The sequence below is a fragment of the Eretmochelys imbricata genome, chromosome 6, assembly GCF_965152235.1.
Source record: "Eretmochelys imbricata isolate rEreImb1 chromosome 6, rEreImb1.hap1, whole genome shotgun sequence".
Taxonomy (NCBI): domain Eukaryota; kingdom Metazoa; phylum Chordata; order Testudines; family Cheloniidae; genus Eretmochelys; species Eretmochelys imbricata.
Genome location: NC_135577.1, coordinates 72,529,160 through 72,553,629, shown reverse-complemented (window position 1 = coordinate 72,553,629; position 24,470 = coordinate 72,529,160). Strand labels below are relative to the sequence as shown.

The 24,470-nt window shown below is 43.1% G+C and overlaps 1 protein-coding gene across 1 annotated transcript in view; it reads left to right on the top strand.

Annotated features, from left to right (window-relative positions):
• The window catches only part of KNL1 (kinetochore scaffold 1), a 44,680-nt gene extending 21,815 nt beyond the window's left edge, over positions 1–22,865 (top strand). The window contains exons 12-26 of the mRNA XM_077819988.1: positions 845–912; positions 1,055–1,153; positions 3,410–3,525; positions 5,685–5,775; positions 9,333–9,449; positions 10,255–10,342; positions 11,697–11,777; positions 12,214–12,253; positions 12,380–12,481; positions 12,951–13,051; positions 13,356–13,424; positions 13,596–13,705; positions 14,363–14,481; positions 20,411–20,533; positions 20,670–22,865. Coding sequence (XP_077676114.1) covers positions 845–912; positions 1,055–1,153; positions 3,410–3,525; positions 5,685–5,775; positions 9,333–9,449; positions 10,255–10,342; positions 11,697–11,777; positions 12,214–12,253; positions 12,380–12,481; positions 12,951–13,051; positions 13,356–13,424; positions 13,596–13,705; positions 14,363–14,481; positions 20,411–20,533; positions 20,670–20,784 — 1,439 coding nt within the window. The 3' untranslated portion in view covers positions 20,785–22,865. The remainder of the gene's footprint in view (positions 1–844; positions 913–1,054; positions 1,154–3,409; positions 3,526–5,684; positions 5,776–9,332; positions 9,450–10,254; positions 10,343–11,696; positions 11,778–12,213; positions 12,254–12,379; positions 12,482–12,950; positions 13,052–13,355; positions 13,425–13,595; positions 13,706–14,362; positions 14,482–20,410; positions 20,534–20,669) is intronic.
• Positions 22,866–24,470: the final 1,605 nt, after the last annotated feature.

Here is a 24,470-nt window from a genome sequence, read left to right as displayed (position 1 = left end):
TAGAGAGGCTCAGGTGTCACAGATCAATTGAGATGATACAAGTGAGAGTAATGGAATGTATAACAGAGAGAACTGAAGAAAATATAGCTAAGTTTATTTCATTTGATTATTCAGACAAATAAGATTTGAAAGTTGGAAATATACTTTGAACAGAAAATCAAATTAAAATGTAATTTAAAAACAAAAACAGCCTTGAAATTTGAGAAAGGTGGACTTAAGGTTCATAAGCAACTTAACTCTGATCCCATACCCCTTTTCACCACCAGCCTAATAAGTCATGTGAATAATATTCGAATGATATTAGGATATATTTCTAAACATTAGAAACTTCATATCATTAACTACTAATGAACTTTCCTATTACCTCAAATTTCCCCAACAGTATTTCTTTGGCTGCTAAGCCCTTGTCTACACTGTAAACTTACATCAGTATAACTACATTACTGAGGGGTGTGGAAAATCCACAGCCCTGAGCAACACAGTTATGCCAGCCTAACTCCCAGTGTAGACAGTGCTATGTCAACGGGAGGGCTTCTCCTGTCAACATAACTACTGCCTCTCAGGGAAGTGGAGTACCTATGCCGATGGGAGAAGCTCTGCCTTTGGCATAGGTAGTGTCTTCACTAAGCCCTAAAGTGGTGCGTCTGCATTGCTGTAGTACCGTATGTGTAGACAAGTTCTGAGTAAGCATATTTTTTAGGCAGAAAAAGCATTGTTCATATGGTGTGAGGGTCAAACTCTGAACTGTATGAAAATTGTTCTTATAATCTGAACTGGTATGGACCTACAGTCATGACTTCATAAAGTTTTATTTTTGAACCGCAGCAATCTCCTTTCTCTCTAGTGCAGCGAAGCAGTCAGATGGAGACTCAGCTTCTCATGGACAGTATTTGTGAACAGAATTTATTTGAGGTATGTAGGTATCTAAAAGGCCATTAATTTTTTTCCTAATAAGAGATATGTTGCCTGTCTTCTCTTTAGATACTCTTTTGCATGCACTCTTGCTAATGAGCATACTCTAATTATTGATGTGTACACTTTATTCACTCTGTAGAAATTTCAGGATGGTGTTATCACAGTAGGGGAGTTTTTTACGCTTCTCCAGGTCCATATTCTAATTCAGAAGCCCCGGCAGAGTCATCTTCCAGCCAATGTGAGTATCTAACCTCTCAAACGCATACTCATCACTGCCACTTAAAATGTATTTATTTCAATTATTTTATAGAATCTGACTAAAGACAGCTAAAGAAGTTGAATTGTAAAGATCTTTGTTACCAGACCCACAGACTAACCAGCCTCCTTCCCTTTCTCCCAGTTTACTTCTGAATAAATCTGGACAGTTTATTTTCCAGCCCTGTAGATCAGAGCGCTTCAGAATTATTACACACGAAGGGCTTATCTACATGAACGCTTAGTTTGTGGCATGCCAGGGTGTGAATCTACCCCTGCTAGCCTGCTGCGCACTAAGTATCTGTGTGGGCCCTTCTAACGTGCACTAGTAGTTCTTTTGTATGCATTGATCTACTCCCATATCCTGTACTCTGCTTTGAAACTGGCTTTGTAAATATATTCTGTAGTGCAGCTTCTAATTGGTAAAATGGCAATGGTTACATTGGGGCTGGTCTAATAGTCCAATTTCTGTTTCTGATTTCTTCCTTGTGCCAATAGGAACTGCTCGTTGTGCCAGAGATGATGCACACAGCACTCCTGGAAAGTGGGAACATTTAGCTTCTTATAACAGCAATCTCTGTCTAGTTTAGGAGTAGCTTAGGGTTAGGGTGGTGCAGGGGTGATGGGCATAGGAGGGAGATAAAGGTGCTCTCTGGCTGCCCAGCCAGTGCTTTGGCAGGTCATCCTCCGCAGCCCTCTAGAGCAGTGGTCTCCAAACTTCTTGGCTTGCACGCTCCCAGGGTGACCCGCCGCAGGCTGGCCGCTGACGGAAGAAGACCAGAAGACCAGCTGCAGGTGGGCTGCCGGAGGGGAACACCAGCAGTGGACGTGCAGAGCTGCTGCCGAAGAAAAAAACTGTGGAGCGCCGTCCGGCGGCGCTATTGCTGCCGCGCACCCTCTGGGATAATCTCGCGCACCCCAGTTTGGAGACCACTGCCCTAGAGGACTGTGGGGGGAGGAGGAGCAATGATAGCAGGTGCTCCATGACTCCAGGTTCCCCAGATGGGCGCAGGAGGGGGTGCAAGGGTTAGGGGTAAAGGGGGCACAGTGCAGGGGTTGGGGTGCAGGAGGTTGGTGCAAGGGTTAGGAGTGTTGGAGGTTGGTGCAGGGGTTACGGGCACAGATGGGGGTGAAGTTGTTCTTCAGCTGCCTAGCCAGTGCTTAATTTGTGCTGTATCAGGTCAGTTGGAGAGGGAAGCAGCTGCTTCTGCAAAGTAAGTCAATATGGCTTCCTGACTTAATTTGCAGAAGTAGCTGCCTCCCTCCCCAATTGATCTGATATGACAATGATGTTGGGAGAGGTTTCCTAAATTGTTTGGCTTCTTAAACTGTGGCAATAAGAGCATGGGCGATTTTGCTACCTGTCTTGATCTATCACCTCCCTTTTCTCTGTACGTGTTGGGAGAGGGAATATAGGGTCTGGAAGATGTGGAAGTAGCCTCATAGGCTATGAGCTGAAGACAGCTGCTTCCCTGCCTTTGAGATCCTATATTTAGAGCTCTGCATGGATACAAAATTTGTATCCGCATCCAATCCACAAAAATGGACCGTGGATATCCGCATCCACAGATGCGTATATCCGCTGATATAAAGCGGTTATACATGGATTTGCAGACTCTAGCCATTTTACTAGTGAATGAACAGTCAACAAAACCAAAAGCTTCCTTCATCCATCCTTGCGTCAAGTTAGAACAGCCTACGTAAATTCTTGTCTATGAATAAAATTTTCAAAAGCATCCAGTGACTTAAGCACTTAGGAGTCTGATTGAAAGTCAGTTGGACTTGGTCTTCTAAGTCACATGGGTGCTTTTGAAAATTGTAGCCTTCATGTTTTACTCTACCAGTTTTCCTGAACTGTAACCTGTCTACAGATACTCTAGGACTGGCCTTTAAGAATAAAAATAATACTTGGCACTCATGTAGCATGCTTCATCCCTAGATCTCAAAGTGCTTCACAAAGGTGAGTAAATTTGAGGTATAGAAGTGATGTGACTTACTTTAAGATGCATAGTAAATTTGGTACAGGATGGAATATAACTCAGCACTTCTAACTCCTAGTGCTGTGCCCTTTCCACTAGGCCATGCTGCCAGCCATAGGAACTTTCTCTCCAATAAAATTTCCGCTAAATAACTATCTTGATCCTGGAACTAATTTCTGGATGTGGATTTGACTTGAAGTTGGTGTTTCTGAAATGCACTCTCTTGGATTTTTCAGTTTCATTCCTATTTCCCTCTCTAGTATGCAGTAAACACAGCTCCTACTCCAGAAGACCTGATTTTCAGCCAGTACATTTATCGCCCCAAGCTGCAGATTTATGAAGAAGATTGCCAGGTTCTCTCTCAGATGATAGAAGAGTAAGAGAGGGGTTGTTTTTTTTGTCATTCACAGGGAATGTTAGTTTTTTTGTTTGTTAACCCATCATCTTAGATTTGGCTGCATGCAGGATGGCCTGAAGGGAGTAATTCCATTATTTTCCAATGGACAGGTGGAAAAAAGTTCAAGACTGTAGTAAGCCTGTTTAATTTTAAACAAGTATCATTTAAACCTATGGGTTAAAGCTGAATGTGGGAAAGTCTTGGTAGGACTTGTGGGTGTGGAGGTGGGTAGAGACAAATCTGCCAACAGTGATTTAATTTGTTCTTTATTTCCTCTGATCTGTAAATGTAACTTAATGTTAGCAGAAGTAAACATTTTTATCAAAGCCGATAGAAGATAGCAAACAGAAGAAAGATCATGGTGGATTATAATCTGCCATTATCTGTTCTAATTCTCCAGAATTTATCAAATTAAAATACAGACCGTACGATATCCCAGAGACTTAAGTTTTCCTGTTCATGATTGATTCTAGTATCTGATTCTTTAGTCACACTGCAGTTAAACTGCTAAAACAAAATATAGGAAATAGAATGTAAAAGCCGTCCTAAAACCTTAACAACCATAACACCGATTCCATTTCCTCCTCCTTTGTTCCCTGAACAACTCTTCCCTGCATGCTCAGCCTTCCCTAGAAAAAAAAAAAGACAGCTGGGGAAAACATGAGCTTTGCATCATATTCTGTAGGTCATCAAATCTGGGCTTGTGCAGATTTGAGATGGAAATAAATTCCAGGTTGCCTCTTGTTTAAACCAATGGACTGTTAGCTTTACTGTCATGGATAATCTAACACAGTATCTCACAGGAAGAGGCAGTCTCTCAAGTAATCAAGGAAAAAGCCACTTGGGAATTTATAGCTCAAAAACACCACCTTAAACTTCACCTGGAACACAGCTAGTAACCAATGGAGATATCAGAGCAGCAGATGTTTAATGTGCTTTCAGCATGAAAGCAAGCTGCAATTTTCAGATTACTTGAATTTCTAGATTTCATTGCAATAATACAGCTTCAAGGTGACAAAAGACTTGATAACCATAGCATGGTCCACATTAAAAAAAAAAAAATGGTACAGCCTTTATGCCCCAGGCCGAGGATAAAATTAAAAAAGACTTTTGGTAAATTTTTACATAGATATCCAACAAAATCTCCAAGTTGTGAATAAAACTGTAGGTTTATCCTGTTAATTGGCGTAGGTTCTGATATATTGGGAATTACTTCTGGGTGCCTTACTTATCCTGTAAACATTATGGATGAAATCTTGGCTCCACTGAAGTCAAAGGCAAAACTCCATTGACTTGAGTGGGGTCAGGATTTCATCCTTAGTCACCTTGATCTCATCCATGCCCCAATCTTAGACACCAAATAAGTCACTGCACTGAACCAGCCAGCTCAGATATGGAAATAAATTGAATGACGACAGCATACTGAGGATGTTACCTGCAGCTACTCACTAACTCTCCCAGCAGCCGTACATTAACCTTGAGCAAGAGGAGTATGAATATAAACCTCGGAGATCAGTCAGTCCAGTTAGTTTTACTTCTGAGGAGTTTTTCCTATAAATATAGGAACCACACTTAAGCTGTACCCACAGTACCCATACTATTCACATAGCCACAATAGTACAAATGGAGCTGAATTGGGTCGGAAATGCTTCTTTAAGAATAAAGCAGCTATACAGCAGTTAGAAACCAACAGTTCTACTTTCATTCTGATATAGCAGTCTTCATGCATTTAATTCCCTGGACAACAAAAAGAGATTATGCCCCTTTATTCTACATAAATTCACGCTTCTGGAGTTTGTTGACCTGTAATTTTGTAACTGGGATTAAAGAATAACATAATTAAGTGTAAAGAAATTGAGGAGATTAAATATTCTGTGAAGACTACCTCCTTCACAATGTGGTCTGTTAGAAATTTTTAATCAAAAGAGGGGTAATATCCAAAAGATAGTGAAAGGGTAGTGAAGGAGTCAGGTCTGACAAGTTAGTCAAAGGCACTGAGTCCTACTTAAAAAAAAAACTTACATCTCCATGCTTAGTTAAAACTCAGTGTAGTAGATTTGCATAAAATGCATAACCTCTTGTGTGCTGGCTTACATGGCTATAACAAGACCGTTCTCTGACCTTTTTTCATATTTCAGTTTAAAGTTATGTGCAGGAGTCCAGGATAAACTTTTGGTGGATGTGAATAAGAGCCTCTGGGAGGTGATGAGGACCTTCTCTGACAAAGAGGTAATACCAACTGTTACAGTCTTATTGCATGCAGTTATAAAAACTTGAATGGTGACTGGACATGACTCACTAATTGTGGGACAAAAGGCAAATTGTTATTATAGATCCAAAACTGGCTAGGAGACAGGAAATAAAGAGCTGGAATCAACAATGATTGATTTTCATCATGGCAAAAAGTTAACAGCAGAATAGCTAAGAATTGTATATTAAGTCTTGTGCTTTAGTATATTAACAATCTGGAAAAGGGGAGTGAGTTGTAAGGTAGCAAAATTTCATAGGTTCTCAGGCCAGAAGGGACCATTTGGATTATCATGTCTCACTTCTTGTATAACACAGGCTGTAGAACTTCCCCAAAATAATCCCGAGAGTATAGTTTTAGAAAAATATCCAATCTTAATTTTAAAATTGTCAGCGATGGAGAATCCACAGGATCCTTGGTAAATTGTTTTAACAACTGTTAAAAATTTACCCCATATTTATAGTCTGAATTTGTCTAGTTTCAATCTTCAGTTTGAGGGTGATACAAAGTTATTTGGCTTAGTTGAGTTCAGAGAAGACTTAGGAATTTCAGAGGGACCTAACCAAGCTAGGAGAATTGACTACACAATGGCAGATGATGACCAGTGTTGACAAATGCAAAGTAATGAATGTTGGATGGAAAAATTTGAACTACTCATACACCTTTCTGGATTCTAAATTAATTCATCAACTCAGGAAAAGGATCGGCATGTCACTGTAGACCATGCAATGAAGAATTCTGCTCAGTGCACTCCTACAGTCAGAAGAGCAAACAAGACGTTAGGATGCGTAACGAATGTTATGGATAAGGCTGTCTGTCACAGAGGTCATGGAAGTCACGGATTCCGTGAGTTTCCATGACCTCCGTGACTTCTGCAGCGGTCTGTGCTGGCTCAGAGGCTGCTCGAGCCAGGCAGCCCCTGCGCCAGCAGCAGCAGTTTGGGTGTGTGGGAGGGGGCTCAGGGCTGTGGGAGGGAATTGAGGTGCAGGGCGGCGCTTACCTGGGGGAGGGGCTCTCCAGCTCCCACTGGCATGTTCCTGTAGCTCCTAGGACTGAGTAGGGAGCCTAGTAAGGGGTAGGAAGCCCTTCCAGGCCCCTCCCCCCCCTCCAGCACCAGCAGGGGTCCCAGGCCATGTGCTGCCACTTGAGTCTCCTTCCCCCGCTCCCAACCACCAGCAGGGGTCCTGGGCCACCCGCTTCCTCAGCACCCATGGCCCCCTGGCCCAAGTTTACTGCCTGTGACCTGTCCATGACTTTTACTGAAAATACCCATGACTAAAACGTAGCCTTAGTTATGGATAATACAGAAAATATTATGCCATTATATAAATCAGTGGGCTGCCTCCCATCTGGAATGCTGTATGCAGCATTGGTCACTCCATCTCAGAAAGGGGTATTAGAGTTGGCAAGGGTTTGGAGAAAGACAATGAGAATGATTAGGGACATGGAAAAATTCTTATATGAAGAAATTAAAAACATTTGGATCTGAAAAAAAAGGGGACAAATAAAAGTATACAAAATAATTAATAGTATTGAGAAAGTAGATCAGGAGCTTCAATGTCTCAATACAAGAACAAGGGGACATTCAATGAAACTGGAACATGGTAAAATCAAAAGTGATGAAGAAATACTTTATCACACGATTCATAATTAAACTGTGGAACTCATTGTCATAGGATTATGTCATTGAGGCCAAGACCTTAGCAGGAGTCAGAGATGGGTTGGACATTATGGATAACAACTTTTGGATATTTGTTATAGCTAATGCTAACAAATGTTGCAAGAGATACTAAACCAATCTCTATTAGGGATTAGAATGAAACCTTCATGTGGAGGTAGATTGTAAAGTATCTGCATGTCTAGAGTGTGGCTGGTGTGTGTCTTTCACCCTCCCCTGAAGCTTCTAGAGCTGGCCACTGTTGGAGCCAAGATATTGGACTAGATGAACCACAAATGTAATTCAGTATGGCAATACCATATATATATTGTAGAGTTTTGCTAAGTTTTGGAACTTCCTGACCCAAATGTTTGATTCCTAGTGTGTAGCACCCTGTGTGGATACAAAATTTTTATCTGCATCCGATCCACAAACGTGGCCCCTGTCCCAAAGAGGATTGTGATGGACTTCCTTGGGGTGCAGCCTGGAACTGGGGTACCGCTGAGACCTCTGGCATACCAGCCTGGGCCCCTCTCACGTTGTGAGGCAGTGACAAGCTGCAATCCTCTCCAGGCCTTATTCTTATTCAGGACACCCCAAGCTGCAGTTACATGAATGCTTCTCCTAGCCAGTCATGAACCAAGAATAGGGAGGCTCCAGCCAGCTTCGCCCCTTCCCTCCCAACTCCACAGCCTAGGACCCCAGAGCTGTACCAGCTTGCGCTGGTCAAAAGCCTGACCAGTGTAAGTTTATTTCCCTGTCCACCCCTCACTCAATGTGGAGAGGACAATGCACCAGCCCCTGTTCCTGAGCAGATTTACCTTTGCACTTCAAACACCACACTGTTTTAGTAAAAATATAAAACAAATTTATTATCTACAGAAATATTTTAAGTGATTATAAGTAATAGTGTACAGATCAAAGTTGGTTACCTAAGAAATAAATAAAATTACAATCTAAATTTTATAAACTAGACAGGATTTGAAATAAGCAGTGTTTTACCCTGATGGTACCAGTAGTCCACCAATCTTCCATACACAGGCAGTGTTTTGTTCTTTCTCGCCTGGGACCCTCTTCCTCAGATCAGTCTTTGTTCCTAAGGTGTTTCCAGGTGATGTGTTGTAGGGGGAGTGAGGCCAGTGGTGGTGTCATTTTCCCCCCTTTTATAGCTTCCTCCATGTGGAGGGGACTTCATTGCTCCAAGCAAAGCCCCACCACAGTTAGTGGAAAAATACTGACACAGGATGGAGTTTAATATCACATGACCTAGTCATGTGCCCTTGCGTGCTTCGATGAGTCATAGCAGCCATTACCTATATATTGGCTCAAGTGTCCACAGGAAAACTCATCAGGTGAGGCTAAGCTTTTCCCATGGCCCATTGTTTTCGTTGATGGGCCCTTACCTTGAATAGACCCATCACAATATGCCACCTAGACTGGATGTAAATTACCTTATGGGAGTTACCCAAGAGAAAGCACATTTGAAATACAGATGCATAGTCAAATATTCATAACTCCAGATACAAAAATGATACATGCATACATATAGGATAATCATATGCAGCAAACCATAACTTTTCCATTCACACCTCATGACATATTTTGTACAAGATGCATCATAATCATATCATAATCATATCACTATGGTGAATATGGAATGCAGTTTCACAAGGATATCTGCAGATTTGCAGGACTCTAGATATAAAACTTGGATCCGCATTCATCTGTGATCCGCAAACATGGTCCATGGATATCCGCAGATTTGCTGGGCTCTACTTGTGACTTTCATATGCTGCTACTAGACAGTTGAATCAGTCCCAAAGACTAACTTTATTTAACTTTCTAATTCACCTTGCCTATTGTTCTTCCCATCCATTGCAGCTGAAGAACTTTGGAACAGAGTTGAATAAAATGAAATCCTGTTTCACCAAGAAGAGTAAAGTCCTGGCTCACAAGGGGAAAGTGAAATTGTATGATCATTTGGTGCAGAACACACAGGTATTAGGGTTGGAGAAGGGAAGAGGGTGGTAGAGAGCCATTAGGGATTCCTGATTTATTTATTTCATTTATATTTAAAATGTGTAAGGTGAGTTGGGACTATCAAATCATGCACATAACTATCCTATGTAAATATGCATTCTACTACTGTTAATCTCCTACTTATTCCCTCATATTATGGAATCTTATTTTAAATTTGATTGTGAACACGTTAGGGCAGGGGCAATATCTTTCTATGCACTTACACAGTGGGGACCTTGCTCCTGATTCAGACCTGTGGATGCTACACACTGCAAAGTACGAAAGGGGAGGGGGAGAGTTGCAATGACATGGGCACTGCTATCTTCTTATGGTGTGATCATATTGCACTACAAGTAATGAGAGTGGGGATATCAGCATAGGCCACCAGTGAGAGAAATAAATGGAGCATTTGTCCCATTGTGAAGGACATCTCAGAATTTGCTTATTTCTTAAAGGGTCAAACAGGTTAGCATTTGCTCAAAAAACTATCTTCTCAGTTAGCACCCTGCATCATCTCTCCTCTTCCTGAGAAAAGTGATTGAAAGATTATGGCAAAGCAGCTCTGGTGTCATCTGAAATCCTGTGATTGCCTTAACTGCTATCTATCTGGTTTTAGGTCAAAGTATGATAGACTGCATTGGCTTCACTGGTCCATTTCCTAGCAAGCAGAGATCAGTGTGAGAGTCCTAGAAAACCAGAACTATTATTTAAATACAGCCATAGATTTATGTGAAAATATATTACCAAACAAAAATGAAACATAATTGTTCAATTTTACTCTTAGATCCAATGGGAGAAACTACAGTCAAGAATAGCAAAAATGGATGAATTCCTCAGGGAGATGGATAGTTGTCTTTTTGCTCTGGAAACAAGTAAGTGTTTCAGATCCTAGTTCAAGAATTTTCATTTACTGGAGTATAAACACCTCTTAACTTCTCTGGAAGAGTTACGGCCCGCGGGCCACATCTGGCCCACGGGACTGTCCTGCCCAGCCCTTGAGCTCCCAGACGGGGAGGCTAGCTCCTGGCCCTGCCCCTGCTTCCCCCCTTTCCAGCAGCCATGCGGGCAGTGTGGCTTGTGCCTGCCCACCTCCCAGGCTTTCCAATAAGCCAGTCCTGCCTCTCCGAGTGGCATGGTAAGGAGGTGGTTGGGGGTTGGATAAGGGGCAGGGGGTTTCCAGGGACAGGGAATGGGGTGGTTGGATGGGGCGGAGGTTCTGGGGTGGGGCGGTCAGAGGACGGGGAGCAGGGGGCGATTGGATAGACGGAGTCCCGGGGGGCCTCTCAGGGGATGGGGGGTAGATAGGGGTCGCGGCAGTCAGGGAGCAGGAGGTGGTTGGATGGGGTAGAGATTCTGGGAGGGGGTGGTCAGAGGACAGGGAACATGGGAGGTTGGATAGGCGTGGGAGTCTCGGGGGGGCCTGTCAGGGAACGGGGGTGTGGATAGGGGTTGGGGCAGTCAGGGGACAGGGAGCGGGGGGGGTTGGATAAGGGCTGGGGTCTGGGGGGGCAGTTGGGGCAGCTTCCTGGGGGGGTTGGATGGGTCGGGGGATCTGAGGGGGCAGTCAGGGGGTGAGAAGTGGGAGTGGGCGGATAGGGGGCGGGGGCTAGGCTGTTTGGGGAGGCAAAGCCTTTCCTACCCGGCCCTCCATACAGTTTCCCAACCCTGATGTGGCCCTTGGGTCAAAAAGTTTGCCCACCCCTGTACTATTCAAACGATCACTTACAAGCAGAAACTAGCAAAGGGGTGTTGGAGCATTACAAGTCCTGTACTGTGAGTAACTTGTCTGTACGAGGCTGGTTGGATAGGCCTGTGATTGTAGATTTGGCTTAAGGGAACCTTGTAAGTAGGACGTGGAGACTAAGTGACCAGTTTGATTTTTTTTTTCCTAATATATTTCAGTGCTCAAGACAAATGTGCACCATGAGTTTCAAAATTGCTATAATGGGATATAGCACAAATAAGATTTTTACCCACCATCCACTGCTACCAGAAATTTTCTGTGTAAACTCTAGAACTACAGGCTTCTTGTCACATGTGTCTATATTGTCATTTTTGACAAAGTAAAACTGCAGCTCATTGTTATAATAGCTGAAGACAACTGAAACCTAAACATTGAGCCTGACTGACTGATACAAAGAGAGGCTGAATTCCTGCAGAAGTCACTGCTGTGCTTCAGAATAGTGTGGTAGGTAGAGAATGGCTTCTAACGCTTCTTTCCTTTAGTTACTAAGTTGGAAGAATGTGAAGCAGATATCAGTGATCCAGTGTCAGAGTGGGAGTCCAAAGTGAGAAACTCTGAGAAAGGTAATGGGGCCAGCTGAGGTGTATTTCCATTAATGAACTCTGGGGATGGAAAGGTTTGTGATCCAGAGTAGGGGATATCTACCTCCAGGCTAGTGTGAAAGAAAACACGGACGGTGGGCATCTTACCACCACAGTTGTCTTCACTGGGTTGGGAGATGGCTATCCACAAAAACCATCCTTTCTGCATTTTGTCTTTTTTCTGGAAAATCAGAACTTGGAATACAATGAGCTGAAAAGAACATGGGCTGGCTATAGTGCATTGTTCTACAAGTGCTGAATAATTGCCCATTTCTACTGACATCCTAGAAAGGGTAATTACCGTCACTCTGGGGTCTCTCCTGATGTTGAGAACCAGGGCTGCACAGCCAGTCGGGTTTTTTTTCATGCTTCTCATACTGCTTGCAGATCTTTCATAGCTTTTTTTTAAATTTCTTAGAACTTGAAAACCTCAAAGTCCAAGAAGAGGAGCTTCAAAGGTAGAATTTCGCACAATGATTCTTTTACATCTATTTAAAGCCTGCATGTGCACTAAGGTTCTAGAGATTGAATCAGGGTGCTTTGTCTTCCCAGGAGCATCTGATTTTGTTGCTATATTTCTGTAGGGATCTGTCAAATCTGGAGGTTCAGAAGAAGCAGGGGTTTTCTGAGATAAACCGTCTGAAGAATAAAGCAAGTGACTGTGAGGAGCTCCTTGACAAATACAAGTAAGAGAAGGGAAGGGTCTTCACCTTTGATTCTTATCCCAGAGATAACCAGTTTCCTCTCCCCACATTGGTAGTGCTAATGTATTTTTAATTGTTGCTACATTTGGGAGCCTATCTCCTGGCAATGTAAAATTAGCAGTAAAGTTTCTGTGAGTTTAGTGCATAATAGGATGCACTGATTTTATATACAAAAGAGACATTGCAAAATCTCTTTCTATAGCAGTCTCCTCCCCTTCCAAAATGAGTATTTTTGTTTTAATGTTTAGTGTTACCTCTCAATAGAAGACAAAATTTTAAATATTTCCTGGAAGGTCATGCTCATGCTACTGTTTCCATCTGTCCACAGGGACAGCAAAATGCCGGCTTCTATTAGCACATTTATGTGGTGCTAGATGTTGTATGTACATCTAGTACTTTTATCTTTTTCCACTTTGTGTCTTTGTTTGTAACTCACGTTTTTCTTCTTTAGCTTCACTGAATGGGAGATCAGTGAATGGAGCGATCAACAGGCAGTGTTCTTCTTCCTTTATGATTCTATAGAACTGACTATTACATTTGGACCGCCAGTGGGTGAGTGGCAAAATCTGGCAGGAGCTTTCTCTGGCTTACAAACCAAAAGGTTTACATAATATAAATCCATCAGATCAGGCTGACCTTATACTAGTAGGAGAGGGCAAACATACTAGAATGGAAGCACTCAAACTGTGAGTTACGGTAGTTATGGATTGGAGTCTGGGCCTGATTTTTTTTTAACAAAAGGATTAAATTATACAACCTGGATGTCTGCTCTAGAGAGAGATTTCTGAGGTGTTAGGAAGTGCACACAGTCTGGAAATACACCCTTATAATATGGTTTGTTTTTGGTCTCTCACAGATGGTGCTATTTTCAATCACAATCCCTGCAGAAAGATTGTTGATATGAGCTTTGAATCTCTGTTGGATGGTAAGGCTCTGAAATGGCTTGCTGCTCTGGTCCTTGGGTTTGCCGTTTTGTGGGAAGGCATCTGCACACTTGCACTTTATCTGCAAGTGCATTGCCTGGCAGTGCCAAACAGAGATTATTGATTACAAATATAAACAGTTCTGAAGAATAATTCTTTCTTTTGTCTTACAGAAGAAAAAGCTCCACTCTCATCATGTCTAGTCCAAAGGCTCATCTTCCAGTTTATTGAAAGTCAGGGTTCCTGGCATACAAAATGCACAACAATGGACCACCTGCCCCAGGTAATGTTCCAAGAAGCTAAACTGCAGAGCCCTGAGAAGATGATCATGGAATCTATTCTGTTCAACAGAATAAAGATGATATTCTTTAACAATGATTTCTTAAAATAAAGTTCAGCCTTGAATTAATTCATATTCTGCTGCTTAAGTGTTTGCCATAAGGAAAGTGATTCTAAAGCTGTAGTTTCAATCAATCATAAATCATACAGTAAAGTATCTGGTTCTGCTCTGAATGGTTACTCTGTATAACTGTAGATTCCTCAATCAATAGATCTGTTCCCTGATTGATGTCTGCTTGCTTTACAATTGAAATGTTTTACTGCTTCTGTTAGTACTACAGAGACAGCACAACCATCCAGGACAGAAATTCTATTCTGGTTCCTACATAATTAATAGAATAGTGGTTTTAATTGCAGAACCAAATTTGGCCTTCCCACAACGATGCAGAGGTATATTTGAGAGCAGAATTCTGGCAGCGGAATTTTTATCTGTGGTGATACTTGAGCAGTTTCATTTTTAGATCCCAGACTGAGTGTAGAGCTAGCAGTTAAGATTATGGGTTTTTTTATGTACTTTCTAGAGTAGAACTGCAATTTAAAATGTTATGTAGCTTACAAGAGTAAACTCTAATATGATTACTTTATCTGATTGTCCACTTAGATGCTGCATGAGGTCTCATTAGTGGTGAATCGCTGTCGACTCTTAGGAGAAGAGATTGTGTTTCTGAACAGATGGGGTGGAAAGTTTAATCTTCTGAAGACAGAAGTGGACAATACGAAGTGAGTGATTAAAGATCACACCTATTGCAATTCAACGCCAAAAAAGTGCTGTTAGTGACTACTCACAAACAGAAGACTTTGAAACACACTTTCCGTCTAACTTTAATAATGGAGGTCAGCTGACATCCAAAAACGTCATTGTTTTTGTTGTTTTTTTTTTAAAAATTCAGCACCTTTTTAAAAAACAAAACCCTAACTTCAGAATAGCAGAAAATGAACAGTTCAGGGATTCTGTCAGCTTCCTTACTGACACATCTTTCATCACTTGCTACCTGCCACTTTGATACATACCTCTATCCAAAGCATTAGATCAGGGAGTCAGGACCAAGAGTTCAAGTAGATGTAGCTGTGTATTCCACTTAGGTGTATTCCAACGCACTGGAGCTGGAGAATTTTGCCTAGCAGTACCAGTAGAGGAGCAGTGCTGTGGCCATGAGGGATGAGCCCATCCCTGGCTCTATGGGGCAGCATCACCCCAAAACCTCCACCCGGCCCCTCCCAGATCCTTCTTTCCCCTTGTGGCTGGAGTTGTTTGCTCTGTGTGGTCTTAACCTCTCACTATTTTAGTGTTTTTTCTAGTTGTATATAATTAATTAGTACACTTAGTGGTAGTTAAATTAGGGTTAGCTGTATTTAGTTAAGTATTCCCTTCTGATGCCCTTACCAGGGTTTAAACATGGTCTATTGTGTCGGGGAGTGATCCCTAACAATTCTTCAGACGTGGAGTTTGTGGTGTTTGGGTGAGGCCCACGTCAAGGAGCAGTGTTCGATCTGTAAATCAGTCACAAAATGAACTCAAGTGGCTAAGGGCCTTTGCCTAAAACAGCACCTGCTTGAAGAGGCCATGTGGCTTGCTTCAATACCAAGGCCCTTGTTGGATCAGAGGTCACCCTCAGGTTCTGAGAGTGCTGCCACTTTGTGCCCTGGAGCAGGTGTCTCTCCGAAGAAACGGAGGAGCCGTTCCCTGTGGCATGTACCAACGAAAAGGTCATGCAAGGCCAATCAAGACTACTCTAGATCTTGTGGGGACTCTTGCCTCTTCCAGGAAGAGCATGGAGCAGCACAGTTAGTGCTAACCTCCCTACCGCTCCCCAGGACTCAGTAGGGATGTTAGAGACCCTGTTAGATTGTTTCCATGTCGGTACCATACCAGGTGGCTGCAGACCTCCTTTGCCCTTCTGCCCCGACCTCTCCTTTGGTCCTAGACTTTGCCACGGCTGAGTCATTTTTAGCCCCATTGGCTGGACAGGCCACTGAACCCTTAGGTCTGTTGACACTACACCCCAGTGTTCCCCTTCCACAGTCTGGAACTGGGGAAGTACCAGGCTCAATGGAAGGGACCTTAGCACTGGGAAACTCCTTGGCACTGTTGCAGTTGGAGCTGAGGTGTTACTGTGGTGGCACTCATCACCTTCCACTTCAGCACCGTCAATCACCTTGGTACCAGGGCTGACTCTGGGGTCGACTCTACTTCCACCACTGGAAACAATGGAGGTGTACTCAGTGCCAGCGATACCATTTCCACCGTCTGTGTCAGTTTTCTCTTCGTTGTGGGCTACAGATGAGCCAGACTGGTTGCTCTCACCCTCAGGGCTGGCTCCACCTTTATCCTCTTAAGCCCAGGACTCATCAGCATCCAGATTGGGATCTTCCTCCTCCTCTCCCACTCTCCATTGTCTGACTCGCATCGGGGGCCATTTATGGAACACTGGCAATCAGAATTGGTGCTTGTCTTGTGGTCAGGAAGCCTATTGGTCACCAATGCCCTTACCTATACCTGTGGAATCCATGGATGCTCCTCATCTTGCCCTAAGGTGAGGTCACCAGGCAGGTCTGTGGCAGTGACCGTCAAGCCACCATAGGTCCAGGCACCAGTAAACCTTCCCATCACCTCCAGCCTCGTCCATCCAGGTCCATTGGTCCTGAAGCAGGATCTGGCTCTGGCACAGTTAACCACTTCCTCTTTATCCCCGAACAATTCTGCACTGCCAAGCTCTTCCTCTCCTTCAGTACCAGAGGATGTCAAGGCATACGAGGACCTCCCTGGGTATTCAGGAGGAGTTTCTCTAGAAGAATACCCATATGTTTTGGATCTCTTGCAGCCATCTGTCCCTGGGAGAGTCACCCTTCCTACTAACAGTGTGCTCCTAGAACCTGCTAAGGTTCTCTGGAGCACTCTGGATTCAATACTGCCTAATGTGAAACCCATGGAGAAATTCTACTTCATTCCAGTGCAGGGATTTGAGGGGTTTTAGTCCCATAATGCCTCAAACTCCATGGTTGTAACTGCGGTGAACAATAGAGCCCAACAGGGCAGGTTTATTTCCACTCCCAACGACAAGAACTCTAGATAGATGGTCCTGGTGGGTAGGAAGATTTACACCTTCTCTTCCTTGCAGATGTGTATTGCTGACCAGCAGGCACTGCTGTCCAAATACGATTTTGTGAACTGGATGGCTATGTCTAAGTTTGCAAACTAGCTGCCTGAAGCCTCGAGGAAGGACTTTCAGGCATTTATCACTGAGGGCTGGTTGGTGGCTAAGACTTTGTTGCAGTCTGCACTGGATGTGGCGAATAGTTCAGCCAGAGTGATGACCTCGGCAGTGACCATGAGGAAAGCATCTTAGCCGCTGAATTTGGGCATTGCTCCCAACATGCAACAGGCCATAGAGGATTTGCCCTTCGATGGACAAGTGTTTTGTTTGACAAGATGGATGAGACTCTACGCTCTAGGGCTACCCTACGGTTCTCGGGGGTGTACACACCGGCAGTGGAGAGGGACCACTGCTGTGATCAATATCAGCAGCAGTATCATCCACAGCATGCATTTGGGCAGCCTTTCCCTCCCCCACGACAGCGGGACTACCCCAGAAAGGGGCATAGGTCCCAGAGGAAGAGGCATTCGGGTCTGGGGTTTGGCCAATCCCACACACCTTAACCTGGCACCCCCCAAGCACCTGTTTTGACTCCTTGGTCCAGAGCAGTGTTCCAGGGGTCACTCCCTTCTTCCGGTACCCTTTGTTTGGGGACTGGCTGACTCGTTTTCACAATGCTTGGGGTTTGATCTCCCCAGACAGCTGGGTTCTAAGAACCATCAGATTGGGCTAAGCCATCCAGTTCCTTTCCACCTCTCTACCGACCCTCCCTCCCCATTCCTCTTCAGGGACCCCTCTCATGAGATAGTGCTCCTCAAGCAGGTTTGCTTGCTACTGGCTTTGAGAGCAGTGGAGGATGTTCTGCCAGAACGCTGGGGTCAAGGCTTCTAATCTCAGTACTTTCTGGTGTCCAGATCCAAGGAAGAAATGAGACCTATTCTTGACCTTCACGGCCTCAACAAATATATCAAATACATGAGGTTCTGAATGGTCACTCTATCAACTATCCTCCCTGCGTTGTCTCAGAATGTCTGGTTTGCTGCTCCGAACCTTCAGGACACGATTCACATGGTGATTTTGCCAAGCCTTAGACTATTCCTTTGATTCATCATAGTGGAGTGCCGTTTTCAGTATATGGTGCTTCCTGTTGACCTCTCTTTCGCCCCTGGGGTTTTTACCAACTGCATGGTTGTGGTGATGGTGTACCTCAGGAAGAAAAAATCAACATCTTCCTGTACCTGGATGACTGGTTACTGAGAGGCAGGTCCAGAGAGGAAGTCCTTTCCCATGTCGATGCTACGTTGCGGTTGCTTGACCCGTCTGGGTCTCAGTAAGTTAACTTTGGTTCTCGCGCAGAAAATAGAGTTCATTGGGATCCTAATAAACTCTAAGAGTTTGAGACCATTTTTGCCTACCAAGAGCCTTCAGGCGATTTGCCACCTTTGAGACTACAGACTGAGGCAGTTTTCCACAACAGTTCGGACATTTGCAGGGCTGCTTAAGTGGGCATCCATCCATACATTTACGAACCATTATGCCATTATCGCATCTGCCAGGGAAGAAGCAAGCTTTGGTAGGGCTGTCCTGTAATCTTTGTTTGGGTAGGCTGTAAGCCAGCGGTGGGCACACTTTTTGGGCCGAGGGCCACATCCGGGTGGGGAAATTGTATGCAGGGCAGGGGGTTGGGGTGCAGGAGGGAATGCAGGGGGTTGTGGGGTGCAGTGTGCAAAAACTGGCTCAGGGCAAGGGATTGGGGCAGAGTTGGGGTGCAGGGTGTATGGGGGGGCTCAGGGAAGGGGGGTTGGGGTGCAGGAGGGGTGTGGACTGCGGGAGGGAGCTCAGGGCAGGGGATTGGGGTGCACAGGGGTGCAGGGTGCAGGCAGGGGGCTTAGGGAAGGGAGTTGGGGGACAGGGTGCAGGAGGGGTTCGGGCTCAGGCCCAGCACCGCTTACCTAAAGTGGCTCTGGGGTGGCAGCAGCGCACACTGGGGCAAGGGCAGGCTCCCTGTCTGCCTGCCCTGGCCCCACACCGCGCCACTCTGGGAAACAGCCAGAACCATGTCCCTGCATGGTCCCTGGGGGGGAGGGGAGGGGGACACAGGCCTCTGTGTGCTGTCCTTGCCACGCCTCCAGGTACCTCCCCCGAAGCTCCCATTAGCTGTGGTTCCCCGTTCCCAGCCAATGGAAGCTGCGGGGGCGGTGCCTGGAGGCAAGGGCAACGCACGGGGCCCCAGGGAAGTGGTTCCGGCCGCTTCTGAGAACAGCACGGGGCCTGTGGCACCACGGGGGGTAAACCTGCTGGCTGGATCCAAAGCCCTGAGGGCCTGGATCCAGCCCGTGGCCTGTAGTTTGCCCACCCCGCGTTAAGCCCTGCCTTCTGGGGTGGAGGGTACTGCTTATGAGTCACCTAAGTGGAATACACTGCTGCATCTGTTTGAAGAAGAAATGGTTACTTACTGTAACTGTGGTTCTTTGAGATGTGATGCAGACGTGTATTCTGTGACCCACTTCTGTCCCCTCTGCATCGGAGTCTAGTCTCTGCACGTTGGTGTGAAGGAACTGAGGGGGGTTGGGGCGCCCCCACCTCATATGGCCAAAGGAGGGGCTGTGGCTACAAGGCACAAGCACTCCCCATTTACGGTACTGCTAGGCAAAATTCTCTGGCTTCGGTGTGCTGGGTGCGCACACATCTAAGTGGAATACACAGCTGCATCACATCTCAAAGAATCTCAGTTACAGTAAGTAACTGTCTTTTTCTTACAGTTGGTCTTCAGGGAAAAAAATCAAAACAGCAAAGCGAAGACATCTTAAGTTTGCTTCAGACAGGTAGAAAAACACATTGCTTAACTTCAAGTTCATTTAAAGCACAGTAATCCTTCATTTTCCCAGTTCCCACTTTCCTATGGTGCTTCCTTGTCCTGTGGCATGGCTGGGCTGAGCTGGAAAAGTACTTACTCTTCATTGCAGGATCCCTCTTCCAGATTTCCATTGCCTCTTTGTATCCCTGTTCTAGTTAACCCTTTCTCTATGTTCCTTAATGTGGGGTATATACACAGGCTGGATTTTTTTGGTAATATCCCTCATTAATGCCCTGTGTCCCTCATCACAACATAACAAAAGAAAAGGCAGTACTCTTTAGCGAGGTCAACAAAACAAATGTGCAGTTACATATTTGGAGAAATGAGGTTTGTTTATTTATTTTTTTTGAAGGGTGGAAATCCAGAAAAGGAATCTTTCCTCTCCCTTCCTGCCCTAGTCCTTCCAAAACAATTCTGCCTTAAGACAAAATGTGGCATATTAACCTTTAGGGAGATTGGTTTCTTCTGAGGGGAACTTGGGCCTTATTACTTAAAATGGGAAGATTCCTTCAACCTTACCCACTGCTACACTATAAACAAATTCTATTGATGCTCTTCAAGAATATAAAGTGAGGCTGTGTGTAACATCTGTGTTAAGACACTAGTCTTTCACATCTGGAGACACAATTTCAAAGGAAGCTGTATTATAGAAAGCCATGACTTAACCCTCTGCATGTACATTTTGTTTTCCATGCAGAGTGAAGCTCTTGTTCTCCACTTCCACAGCTTTTGCAAAGTTTGAGGTGACACTCTTTCTATCTGCCAACTACCCATCAGCTCCACTTCCTTTCACTGTCCAAAAATGGATTGGGCGCCTTGGGTGAGTAGCACAAGCAGAAGAATAAAGGACTTTGGGCATACTTTTCACTTCAAAGCAGGGAACAGGAAGCTTAAATGCTAAGAAGTATACTGTCAAAAGCTCACCTGAGATGATGATTTCTTTTTGTCTTTCCCAGCCATGATGAAATTTCTGCTGTTCTGTCCAATGTGCCACTGGGCACCAACTATCTGACGAGAATGGTCAAAATGATTCATCATAACTTGCTACAGGGTTCCCTGATCATTCACTAAATCCACTCAGGTCAATATAGTTCTCAAGCTGGATGTCTGTCCTCTTCAAACTTACAAGAGTTGCCAGCTTCTTTCAGTGCTATGAGAATCTGATTTAGCAACTGACTGTGAAATTGTCCAATATTTAAACCACTGAAATGAAATCTCAGAAAGCCTACTACCAAATACCTCTCCTATACTAAAGCATGCTGAGGGAATGCAGAAATCTCTGTAGAGCCAAGGAGGAATTTCAGATGGCTTCCATTAATTTGTCCCACTTTTCTCATATTTTTTTCCTCTTCCCCAACCCTTCCAGCCACTGCTGGTTTTGGTTTCCCTTTTGTTACACTCTGCCACATAAAAGAAATTCTAGCTCCTATAACCACCAGAATTAGCCTGGTAATTTCTCTGATCTGTTATTACCAAGGGCTATTGTCTATCTTCCAAGGCTTGCATGACTGGAAGTTATTATCACTAACTAGCCCAGATTTCAAGTTTGATTATATCAGCTGACTGGAATGTCGCTCAGATCACAGAAACTATAATTCTGGTTTCTGCTGCTTGACAAAATTATAACTTACGAAATTCACAAATGTCATGCACACAGTTAGAAGTTTCTTTTTAAGGTTACAGATCCCTGTTTCTAACCATTGGGGTCTGTTGCGCTGCAAAATCAAAGTCACATGGATCAAGTTGTGAACTTTTCATTGTGGAATTTGGTTCTAATCATTCTGCACATAGATCCTTTTCTATTGCTAAGGTGTTAAGCTATTTGATGCACTTACTTAGGCTAGGCTCCCTATTTCTCAAAGGGGTAAGAAGGCTAGATATGTAAATCTGCTTTTGCTTAGTGTATTCAGGAGGTGACATGGTAGGAGATGTTCAGAAGGGCTGGATCTATCAAGCACACTTCTAGCACCGACCATTTTGATACTATCTTGCTTGAGGCAGCTGTTTCCTTAGAAAAAAAACTCTGTGGTGATTTTCATTAAATAGATGGACTTTTCTCCGCCTAAACAGAGACCCAAATAGTGTTTGCTCTGTTTTTATCTGCAGTATTGGTACAAATGGTTATAATAGATACAACAAATCCAGCTAAACAAATTCCAGCTATCTGAAAATGTCTTGTGATGTGTACTATGGTCTCAGAAACAAGCAGCTCTTTTAGTTGTATTTCAGTCAAATTGATCATGTTTTGCTTAATTATTTTATAATTAAGTTTCTAAAGAAAATTTTAGTAACTTTAATGAAACTGCCACTACTAGAATTTTTTGCTTTACCTTTATGGATACTTTATGGCAAAACCTTTTTTTAAATTTCATCATAAATGCATTTTTCTTCCAAATACAATCTCCTTTACCTGTCCTCCTTTTGTATCCTCACTGGAATAGGATCCTTGTTTAGCAAACCATCCAGATCATTGCTTTTCTTTAACTCTTTGTACTGATACTGGTAATAGATAAACTAGTAACAAATTCTAAACATTTGCTGAATGCCCTGGAGAAGTTGGTATATAATTTGCCACAGAAATCACTAACTGACATCCTGTCTGTCCCCAAGTTTCCTATAAATTGCATGAGCTGTAATGTTCTAGGAGCCTTAAGGAGCAATCAGTGCACTATATTTCAATGTTAGTCTTTGTAGCAAATTTTGTTCATAGAGACTGAATTCTTTGGTTTCAAAACTAGGAGATCTGGATAATACCTTTGGCATACTCTGGACTGTTTTATTAGTCTTAATAAAGTATATTCTTCAGATTGTCGGGACTGACATGGTCATGTCCTGGGTGTACAGACACTGTTCCTATGGTGTTGAAGCATCTAGCACTTCTCAACTCTCCATTCTGTAGGTGCCTGACTGTTTCTATATGCCTGTAAAGTATAAGTATTTTAAAATGTGTTTTCAGATGTTTAAGCATTGATATATTTTTATGAAGTTCTCTGGTTTTTCCAATTTTTCCTTCTACATAAGGTAGAGAAAAGCTCATTAAACATTTGTATCATTAATACTTTTCTTCTCTTCTTTACTGTGAAATAATTTAGAAGTTAAATGGATATTGTCAACTCATATCAGATTTCCATCTGAAAATTTATCTAATAGCATGGGAATAACTTTTGTCATTACCTGTAAATTATTACAGCAATATTTTTCTTCTGTCTTTTGTTTGTAAATTTGACTGTGTTTGTGTTCCACTGATTCTCCTGTATATAGTCTTAATTTCCTCCCATTGTCTGTGAATGACTTTCACATAACAGGAGAAAAAATATATAAAAATACCCTAGGAAAATGACCACAAACTGGCAGAAGACTCTTGAGAGGCAGTACCAGAAACTACTTTTAATGCATTTTAAAATATATATTTAAATTGATGAAGTCTTGACATTTTTAACCAGCAGAGGGTGCTCCTGCAATACTTCATAAAGTGCTGTGCTGCATGGTGGTAAATGAATTGTCTGAGAGACATCAAAGAAAAACTAAGCCAAGAAAATCAGGGGACTACAAGGACTGGGGTGGAATATGGTGAATTGTCTGATCAGAGCGATCTTTGTATCTGCTCTAGTTGGAGACCTAGAGGGTAGGGGAAATAGCAGAGAGAATGTAAGCACAGCAGAAATGAAGCAGCTCTAGTCTTGCATATAATTTTTAGTCATAGTGTGTGTACACATGAACTCCTCCAAGGATTTTAGAAGTTGACGTTAACGGCATATTGTCATTCAAAGAGTAATTTCCCCCAGTTTTCCTCTACGGTTTCAGACTTGACTTATGACTCTAAACGTAGAAGTAATATATCTACTAGAATTAATTTGCAAAGATAAATTCAATTAGAACCTCATTTCTAAAGTTTTCACAATTATTCTGCATATGCCCATTGTTCAGTCAGGCAACTCCATGAATAACTCTGTAAAGTATATGATCATTTGCGTCTTCAATTTGATTCTCTGAAAGTGTTGAGCTGGGTTAGAACCCAACACCTCTGAATCCCGGGCCTGTGCCTCTTTTTCGAAAGCCTGGGTAGTTGTTAGATTTTGCATAAAAAGAGAGAGATGACTTCAGTATGAGTAATCTACAAATGACAGTATTTGCTCCTTTTTAAATTCTCTTTTATCATAAGAATACAATGCCATCTGTAGAAGAGGCTGGTGATGCAAAAGAAGGAACATGAGTCAGAACTACCCTATTTTAATATAAACTAGGGCTGTCAAGCGATTAAAACATCACAATTAATTGCACTGTTAAACAATAATAGAATACTATTTATTTAAGTATTTTGGGTGTTTTCTACATTTTCAAATATATTGATTTCAATTACAACACAGAATACGATGAATATACTGCTCACTTTATCTAACAACTACCCAAGCTTTCGAAAAAGAGGCACAGGCCCGGGATTCAGAGGTGTTGGGTTCTAAACCCATCTCAACGCTTTAAGAGAATCAAATTTTTTATTAGATATTTGCACTGTAAAAAACAAAAGAAATAGTATTTTTCAATTCACCTAATACAAATACTGTAGTGCAATCTCTTTATCATGAAAGTTGAACTTACAAATGTAAAATTATGAAAAAAAACCCCTGCATTAAAAAATAAAACAATGTAAAACTTTAGAGCCTACAAGTCCACTCAGTCCTATTTCTTGTTCAGCCAGTCACTCAAACAAGTTTGTTTACATTTGCAGGAGATAATGCTGCCCACTTCTTGTTCACAAT